This window comes from Musca vetustissima, unplaced genomic scaffold (assembly GCF_032173495.1).
Source record: "Musca vetustissima isolate MV318-11 ecotype Yass unplaced genomic scaffold, APGP_CSIRO_Mvet_v1 utg19426, whole genome shotgun sequence".
In the NCBI taxonomy this organism is placed as follows: Eukaryota; Metazoa; Arthropoda; class Insecta; order Diptera; family Muscidae; genus Musca; species Musca vetustissima.
The window spans coordinates 38,581-49,104 of record NW_026883502.1 but is presented as its reverse complement, the minus strand read 5'-3'; the positions used below and the strand labels follow the sequence as shown (position 1 = coordinate 49,104).

General features: G+C 35.7%; 1 protein-coding gene across 1 annotated transcript; it reads left to right on the top strand.

The window, feature by feature from the left end:
• Positions 1 to 1,266: 1,266 nt before the first annotated feature.
• Positions 1,267 to 7,131, top strand: LOC133330406 (PDZ domain-containing protein 8-like; the record flags this gene model as incomplete). The annotated part of the gene is made up of 6 exons (XM_061538841.1): positions 1,267 to 1,459; positions 2,087 to 3,440; positions 3,501 to 3,647; positions 3,814 to 4,491; positions 4,552 to 4,783; positions 6,898 to 7,131. Coding segments are annotated over 6 exons (2,838 nt in total), but the record flags the coding sequence as incomplete, so codon positions are not given.
• Between the last annotated feature and the right edge of the window lie 3,393 nt (positions 7,132 to 10,524).

Below are 10,524 nucleotides of genomic sequence, written 5' to 3'. Positions count from 1 at the left end.
ATATAGGCGTGGTTTATATTTAAAGGACTATGAGAGATATAGGCGTGGTTTATATTTAAAGAACTATGAGAGATATAGGAGTGGTTTATATTTAAAAGACTATGAGAGATATAGGCGTGATTTATATTTACAGGACTATGAGAGATATAGGCGTGGTTTATATTTACAGAACTATGAGAGATATAGGCGTGGTTTATATTTACAGGACTATGAGAGATATAGGCGTGTTTTATATTTACAGGACTATGAGAGATATAGGCGTGGTTTATATTTACAGGACTATGAGAGATATAGGCGTGTTTTATATTTACAGGACTATGAGAGATATAGGCGTGGTTTATATTTAATGGACTATCAGTTTACACCAATATCAGAGAGTTCATCAGGAGACTACAGGTAAACAAGTTATGACGTACCACTCAGAACTGAAATTGGTAAAACGAAATAGTCACAAGACGACCAGTTTTGCGAAGAACAACGAGACAATTTGCTTCGAATTGCTGTTCCCAGGATGAGCTTTCGAAAGATTTGTAACGTTCACAGATCCTCTCGGTCGATTGTTTTTTCTTTCGGATTTTTTGAGCGAAAATGCAGTTCTATGCTCATCAATGCATACTTTTAAATGTTAAATAAGAAATAATCTACCCTTCAAAAAAGACTATGCATTCAACTTCAATAGTGTTATTTTATACCTTTAAAGAAATCTTGGGTTATACCCTATTAAAACATAAGCATTCCTTCCAATTATAAGACCCGCTGGTAAGCCTTTATTTTGTCTCATTATCCTTTGAGCTTTGAGTACACAAACAATTAACGACGCTCTCTCCCTCTATCCGTTTATATGTGTGTGTAGTGTACGGTGGGTGTCTGTCTTATTAGACGACAAGATATTGTCGCTGTGCCATTGTGGGTCTTAATGTGTGCTAAACTTGTCACAATTGTTTTGTGTTGATGTTGTTGTTTCTCATTGTCGTCTGTCCGTCAACAACAACATTGCATATACATCGTCGTCTGCCATTTAAGTGTAAAGGTGTTAAATTGTGACAGAAATTGGTTTGTGATTTTTTTCTTGCATTCATTTGTGTGCTAGAGAGACGACAGATAGATAGACGCCACTGTTGCTATTCTCGAGAAATAAAGATAAAAATTGATTATGGGTGGGATGCTAATAGGGGGAGGATGTGATGGGCATTCAATGCAAATTATGTTCCTTATTGTTCATTTTTGTATTCATTGTGTTGTATCTTGTTTTTTCATGTTTTACAGATTAAACAACTTGAACTGGGTGATCAATTTCCGGAGATAAAAACCCTAAGAGTCCACAATATTGAGCTGGATGAGAGCGGTGAACGTATTGAGAATTTAGATTTATTAATGGAAATTCATTATATGGGCAATTTCCGGACATCCATTGATGCTGATATGGTGCTGGGCAAAAAGGGGTCATTGACACTGAAGGGTAAGTATGTGGTGGTGAACTAGATATGTTTTGCTTTTGAGTTCATGTGTGATATTTATTTTTGGGACTTTCGTTACTTTGTTATGCGAACTCAAAGAAAATGTTCGGATGACCTACAAAAAATTCTGCAGATTAAGATGATTGATGACTTTAGGAAACACTCTAACTTGCTTGAGTTTGCTTTTGTAAAAAGCTGTCCAGATTTAATATATTAGGAAATGTAAGACGACACTAGTCTTTGGGGACTCATCGCAAACTTTTCTTGATTATGATGTCATCTAATGCCGAATAAAGGAAAATTGGAATAATTTGTAGAGATTGCATTGAAATAAATCTTGTGATGGAAATCTCAGCAGGGACAGGATTCTAACGTATTAATAAGTTCTTAACGGGGATTCTGGGAATTTTTTAGGAATATTTTCCCATTGCCTGTCAATGTATGGATTTTTTAGAGGGATATTTTCGATAGAATCCATCAAGGCGCGGATTTGGAATATTTTTCCCACCAAGGTGTGGATTTTCAACAGAATGTTTTTCCCACCAAGGCGTGAATTTTTCGATAATATTTTTACTCGTTGCCAATTTTTTATCAATATATTTGAAGATAATTTTGTTTTTCTTTTTCAGTGAAACAACTATCCGGCCTGGCTCGATTACAATTCACACGAAATCCCTATACCCATTGGTCATTGAGTTTCCTCGGTGATCCAGAATTGGATTTGGCCATTGAATCCCGCTACCAGGGCAGACAAATGCAATCAAATATAACAAGTCTGATATCGAATCAAATCCGTAAAGCTGTACGCCGCAAACACACCCTACCCAACTATAAGCTACGCTATAAACCCTTCTTCCACAAGACACCCGAAGAAGATGTGGGCGAAGGCGACATTCAACCAAATGGCATGCTAGAGGTTAAAATTTCCGAAATATCACGTCTCATGTGTCCTACACACCTGACCGACATCTATTGTACAATTACCATGGCTTCGTTGGCCTTTGTTGAGGCCTGGCAACAGGATGATCGCCATGTGAAGGTCTCATTAGACGTGGAAATTCACAAGGCCAAGAATCAACAGATTGGCATTATCTTTAAGCAATCAGCTGTCGATTGTGTGGAAATTGAGGCTGTATTACCGAATACTCCGGCATGTAAATCAAATCTCAAGGTGGGGGATATTCTGTTGGCGATTGAGGGGAAGCGAGTATCCTCAATACAACAGGTGGCGAAGATAATAAAAAGTCTGCAAGCAAATGTTTTTTGTTTGCGCATCGATCGGGTCATACCGGGTATAATACGCAACGATGCGATTTTAGAAGATCTGGATATTTATGAAGATTTGGGAGATGCACGTTCGGGTTATGGATCGATGGCGCAAAAGACCCCTGAACCCCAAGTTGCATCAGTAGCAGCGACACCAAGCCCTGTAATACGTCCTAGCGCAATAGCGGCGGAAAAGAACACCAGCAGTGAATCAAGTTTAAGTAATACACCCACAAATTCCCCCAAAAAGACAAAGCTGATAGCGAAAGCCTTGAAGAAGACCATAAGTCGTGATCACGGCGATGGTTCGTCCAAAGACGACGATGGCAAATTGAAACCCTCGAAATTGGCTGCAAAGCAACAGCTGAATTTACCCAAAGTTCCTTCTAGAACAAATTGTGAAAGCCTGCTGGCCAACTTGTTACCCACCAGTCTCGCAGCAGCATCGGGAGTCCACGATGTGGAACATTATTATCAACATTCGACGGTAGATTGTAAGCTATCGCGGCTGATACACATGGAGGATGTGTGTAATTTTAAATTGGATCCCCACTGTCGATATTTGAATATTTCCGTTTATGGCAAAAGTTTGGGAGAAAATCAATTGCTAGGTTTCACAAACATTCCGATTTATCAAATACTGGCGGAATGTTGTGAAACAAGTTTAAGTCAAAGTTTTAAGACATACGAGCTGAATCCTCCCATACCAGAAGATTTGTAAGTTCTGTAATAAAATTATTATTAATTATTTTTAATAATAAAATCTGTTTCCTTTAGAAAAAATCATTATCTGTCCTCTCAATCGGGATTTAATCCCAATCTATGTTTTGGTGATATTTTGCTGGCATTCACCTGGGATGGTAATCCAAATTTGTCTGCTACCGAAACGCCATCTAAACAGCCGCAGACAAAAACCAAATCAAAGTAAGTTGTGGAACGCAGGAGTGGATTTAAAAAAAAATATTTTTTTGAACACAGGCGAGAGAGATTTAAAACAAAATCAACATCCCACACGGGCGTGAACTTTTTTTCAACAACCAACAAAGGCGTAGATTTTTTTTAAATATTTTTCCCCTCCTTTATCTTCCAGATCCATTAGCTCTGTAGATAAGACCGATGACAGCGGTTACTCTGACAATATTTCCATCAAATCTACAGACACCATACCCTCACAGCCTCGGGCCCACAATTTCGTGCGTACCCATTTCCAACGAGCCACCCAATGTGATTTTTGCGGCAAGAAAATCTGGCTCAAAGATGCCATGCAGTGTCGTGAATGTTTCATGTGTTGCCACAAGAAATGCATAAACAAATGTCAAAATGCCACAGTCTGTGGTCCAGTGGATTGCTCCACCGCCCTAACACAGACACAAATACCAACGCCATTGGTACAAACTCCAGAATTTATGGTCACCGATGCTGATATTGATGTTGCGGTTGAACCTGACTGCGATACCTCATCGAATGCTGGCGGAGATACCACAACAAAATCCCCACAACCATCCAATAGTGGCAGTAATACTGCCACAACTCCTAGTAATCTGGAGGTACATCGTTCAAGTTTGACTGGATTATTGGCACAGGGTATTAAACGGGTTAATTCGGCCAATAATCTTGCCATACCTGGCATCGTATCGACAATAGCTGGAGTATCAAATAATTCGCCATCGGCATCCACGGGCTCGGGATCGACAGCTGGCAGTAGCACTGTGACACCAAGTTCCCTGGCAAAAAGTTTACCACCAAGTCCACAGCATACACCAAGTCGGTAAGTTCGGCGGTTCAGATTAAATGGGATTTTATAAATTTTGAAATTATTCATTTATAGGAAAGCATCCTTAGCCCCATCAGCCCCAAATACCTTTGATTTAGTAACCCAACGTTTGGAAGCATTGCCCATCGATGTTCCAAGTTTTACACCAGAACAAGTGGTTTCCATTACTGAACACATTATCCAGTTATCCATAGATGAGGATGTTATGAACCTGGCCAAAAATGCCAGTAAACAATTGTACTGTAATTTGAGTGGAAATGAGCGGGTGGAGAAAATTAATTTATTGGTAAGTGGAAAGATGTATTAAACAATAACAAGTGAAAACTGCATTAGTTTCGGCCGGGCCGAACTTTGGTACCCTGATGTATCCTAAGATGTATCCTATCGATGCACCAATTACATAAAACCGGACGAAAATATATATGGGAGCTACATTTAAATCTGAACCGATTTTCACGAAATTTAGCTCACGTCATTCTAAACTTAATTCAGTACGCTATGACAAATTTCGTGCAAATGGAATGATTTTCAAAGACTTTGGTGCACCATTTACCTAAAATCGGGCGACTATATATATATATATATATATATATATATATGTGAGCTTTATATACATCTGAACCGATTTTCATGAAACTTGGCACACATTATTATAGACGCAATTCAGCACGCTATGCCAAATTTCGTGCAAAGATATATAGGGTCTTAAAAGCACCAATTACCTTAGATGAAAATATATGTGGAATCTATATCCAAATTTGAACCGATTTCAACGAAACTTTTCACAGGTTGGGTTATACTAATTTCAGTACGTTTTGTTCTTTCAATCATATATTGGTTCCTTGGTGTGTCAATTACTTAAAATCAATCGATCTATGCAATATTAGAACTTTGGTACATTATTTACATTAAATCTGACGGAAATATATATATATATATATATATATATATATATATATATCTGAACCGATTTTCACGAAACTCAGCACACATCATTCCAGGAAACTTGGCATAAAGCACTCTAGGCTCTATTAAGTACGTTATGCCAAATTTCGTGCAAATCGAAATATATATAGGGACTTTGGTGCATCACTTAATTTCATCCAATTCGGATCATAAATGCGACCTGTACTTTGCTCACAAAAATACATGGACAGACGGACGGACGGACATGCTTAAATCGACTTAAAAAGTGATTCTATGCATATTCTCAAAAGGAACCATGGGTCTATCTCGTTTCCTTTTGCTTGTTACAAACATATGCACAAAGACATAATACCCTGTACCACAGTGTGGTGAAGGGTATAAAAAGGGGGTTATATGGGGACTACCCATAAAATGGTGCGAATATTAATAATTTTACCAAGAATACCCAAAATGCCGAAAATTGGGGTGTACACTTACCCGACAAATGTACATATATTTATAATTTTTAGTAGAGAGATTTTCTACCCAATAAAAAGTCGAAGTACTAAATTACTGCCGAAAATTTGGGGGAACTGTTATATGGGAACTACCAGAAAAAGTGGACCTACATTTATAGTTTTTAGTGGAGTAATTTGGTATCCAATAAGAACCCAATGAACAAAATTTCAGCGAATTTAATTATGAAACGCGCCCAAGAACCCCAAAATACCTAAAACTGGGGGTACCCAAATATAGGTGCTATCCGAAAAAATGTACCTATATTTATAATTTTTAGTAGGGAGATTTTCTACCCAATAATAGCTCAAAGCACCAAATTTCTGCGAATTCGGTCGAAAAATACGATCAAAAGCCCCACAATACCGATACCGTTAAATGGGGACTACCAGAAAAAGTGGACCTACATTTATAGTTTTTAGTGGAGTAATTTGGTATCCAATAAGAAGCCAATGTACACAATTTCAGCGAATTCAGTAATAAAACGCGCCCAAGAACTCAAAAAATACAGACAACTGGGGGTACTTTTATATGGGGGCTATACGAAAAAATGTACCTATATTTATAACTTTTAGTAGGGAGATTGGGTAGCAAATCTCAAAGAACTCAAAGTACAAAATTTCAGCGAATTCGGTCGAAAAATGTGATCAAAACCCACAAAATACCGCAAAATTAGGGGTACCCTCCGAAAAAAATGGACCCATATAGAAAATTTTCAGTGGAGAAATTTGCTACCCAATAAGAACTGAAAGTACCAAATTTTAGCGAATTCTGTTGAAAACACGCTCAAGAACCTCAAAATACCACGCGGGTTCATTAAAAATTAGTTTTTAAGGGACTGTCTAAGGCGCGGGTTTATTAAAAATTAGTATTTAAGGGACTTAGACAGACCCTTGGCGTGGATTTATTAACAATTATTAAAAAAAGTAAAGACAGCTTAAAATGTGAAAATATACATTTTTTTTTAATTTTTTACAGCTAACCAAACTCCGCATGGCCTTGGACAGTGAGACAGCGATACATTCAACTTTGGCAGCCACCATTAAAACTACCAACAACGATGCCACAAATACAACAACGGCAGAAAGTTCAATACAAAACAACAAATCAAATATTTTAGGGAAATCGGAAGAACGCATTCAGGCTCTGAGTGTCATAATGTTGTATCTCTGTACGGGTCTGCAGCATGCCCAAGGTGTGGCAATGCAATAAATAGCCAGGTGGAAGGATAAAGTCTCGTTTCCAAAACAAAACACTGATACACTGATAATGAAAACAAGAAAACAAATAACTATACACACATAAGGCTGAATTCATTTCAAAAAAACAAAACAACAAAAAGAAAACTCGAATTACAACAACAAAGAAACTAAATTTTATGGAATTTTGAAGTAGTCAAATTAAAACTAAACAATGTATTAGAAAAATTAGTTAATTAGGGGATGTGGAAAAATCTAACCTACAAAACAAGAAACACACACACATACATATACCTACATGACAAATAGATATACCCCCCAGATGGATAAATGTTTAATCCACAAAATATTCAATAAATATGATATGATATTTAACTAACCTGTAGTACATAATTACTTATATATATCTGAATGTATGTATAAATTCGTACGTTACATTAGTGTGCGTAGTTATGATCTTGCAAAGGTATGTAAACAAGCCTGACAGGGTGCTTACAAATACACAAACAATATTTTGGGAATTCTTTGGAAATAAATATTAATAAAAATATAAACAATCTAAAATATTTTCGAATTTTTATATTTTTAAATAACTATCTTCAATATTCCCAAAAATTTTTTGTCATTACTAATAACTGCTAAATGTTGTATATTGAATGTGTTTTACAATAAATGAAGAAGAATGAAAAAAAATCGAATCTTAAAGGGATGCACCAGTTTTATGAACATTTACCCTCTTGTTTTTTTAATCCCAAAATCAAATTGTTTAAAAATTTTATTAAAACAAAACCAAAATAAAATATAAATATTGTTTTCAAAATAGCCTTTTGAGCAGAGTGAATGGAATACAAATAAAATCTAAATATTAAATCTAAAAACAAATATTTCAATTTAGTGTTAAACATACACCAATTATAAGAGATTTTTAATTAAATTATATATTTATTATGTAAGAAGATGATTAATAAAAATGTTGAAAACACACAAATCGGGCATCGGTAAACTGGTAATACACAAAACAAAAAAAAAAAAACTAAATATTAATTGAAACAGTATTGAATAAAAATAATAATTTTAAAATCCAAATGTTTTTATATATATACACATACACACACATAATGTGTTAATATTAATTTCCTTTTTTAAAAATGTTATCAAATATATTATGAACTTATCTTTGAGAGGGTGGGGCGAAAAAAGAACTACAACAACAAAATATACAAAAAAAACTAAACGAAAGAAAAAAACCAACAACAAAAATATTTGAAATTGTTTGACCTTCACTTTTAAACAAAAATAAATGAAATAGCATAAAAATAACAATAGAAAGTGTCATTGTTTTCTTTATAAATACAGTCGAATTCGGTTAAGCGAAAACACATAATTTCAGAATTTTTTTCTCTTAAGCAGGATTTTCAATTAAAAGAATATCGGATTAGCGACAATCGTTGCGCTTAAACGCAGTTTTCAAACAGTATCTGAAAAATCGTGAAATTTTTAAATGATATTATAAAATGAATTGAGTATGAACTTCTTTTTTCGTAGAAATTTGATTGCAAGGTTGGAAAAATGTGCAACAAAAGTTTAGGGTTGCACATACAAATTTTAATGAAGTTCGTCGCCATTACAAAAATTATATTTTTTCTCTTAAACGGTGCTCGTCTCATATATATTTGTGTTTTTGCAACAAAAAAGTCTATTATACAGATTTTCAATTCTTTTTTAAGCGGAGTAAAATGTTTGAAAAATCATCCGAAATTATAGTTCGATAAACCGGTGTTCGCTTATCCGAATTCGACTGTATATATTTTTTAGTGAAAATAAAAAATGATTCAGTGAAAATCGAAGCTCAGATTAAAATATTCTACTAACAAGGTATTATGTCGGAAATTGTCATGGTAAATTGCTGCAATGTAAAAGTAGCAAAAATTTGGAATATTTCTAACCATGGATTTTCGTAATTGGCCAAATAAAGAAAAGCGAATTTAAATGTAGCAACGTATCGAGCGGATAAATTACGGTAAGCAAATAACAGTCGATATATTGGCTGTTATTTGGTATTTATACCCTACACAACTATGTTGTCAGGGTATTATAGCTTTGTGCAGCCCCAAATGTTTGTAACGCCGCGAAATATTGGTCCTAGACCCACCTTTAAGTATACCGATCGTCATATCTCGATTAGCTGAGTCGATCTAGACATGTGTGTCCGTCCGTCCGTCTGTCCATTATAATTTGTAAACACGATACAGGCCACAGTTATGGACCAATCTTCACGAAATTTTGCATGTAGAATGGGTTCTGGCCAATGAAGACCCCTATTGTTTTTGGAAAAGATCGGTTAATATTTAGGGGATGAAATGGACCAAAAACATTATTTTTGTCGGTTTTTCTGGTCGCTCCAGATGCCGCAATTATGGCCCAAACACCTCGAATTTTTGCATGGAGAAGGGGATCGGCCAGAGAATAAGCATGCATGTTTTAATAAAGATCGGTCAATATTTAGCCGGTCAAATGGACCCTGACATTTGTGTGAAAAATTACAAAATTTGTATTCTATGGCATATATATTTACTCCTGGAGGATGTAGACCCGAGGAGTTGATAGCATATCCAAGAGGAGTGGTTGGGCTTTAAATTGATACCAAATAGAGTGATGTATCTACTCAGATGTGGAAGTTACAGTCAAATATTTACAGGTGCTTACGTATTCAGATATTATTTAGTAACCCATTACCATATTAGAGGGGAAATATCGCGTTGATGGCTTTGAAATTTTTCATGAAGTTCCAGTTATGGTCAAGAACAACGCCTACAATTTTCGGTGATGATCAGATTAAAATTTTGGGATGAAATGGACCGAAAACTTAATTTTTTTGTGTGTTTTCGAGTCGAGTATAATCCGAAAATCACAACACAACCCACCGTGAAGGTAATCTGGACAAGTAATTAGAAGGACTGTACTGAATATTCGAAAAAAGTAAGGAAGAGGTGTTGTTGACCTCTAATCGGACAAGAGGGGGCAAATGTCACGAATACTCAGACTCAGACTCCTCAGAAAGTTAGAGTTCGTGGTAGTTGTGTAGGGTATCGTATGGTCGGCCCCGTCCGACTATACTGCTCCGCTCACTGTTTTGAGTTCACATTGTGTAGCACATATTCTTACCAGAAATCATGAATTTTGGTCTACTTTTGATAGAAGACCACATATAATGGCACCCACCTAATTTCGGTATTTTGATCTTTATATTAGCATTTTGAATACTCATTTAGTGTGAAATCCTCGTACCAACAACTTTCAATATTAACTTAACTTTCGGGGTAAGCCCCATAATAGACGGATCATTATTCGGTATTTTGGGACATTTAATTTTTTAAATAACTTAAATTTTTACCAGTAAGCGGAG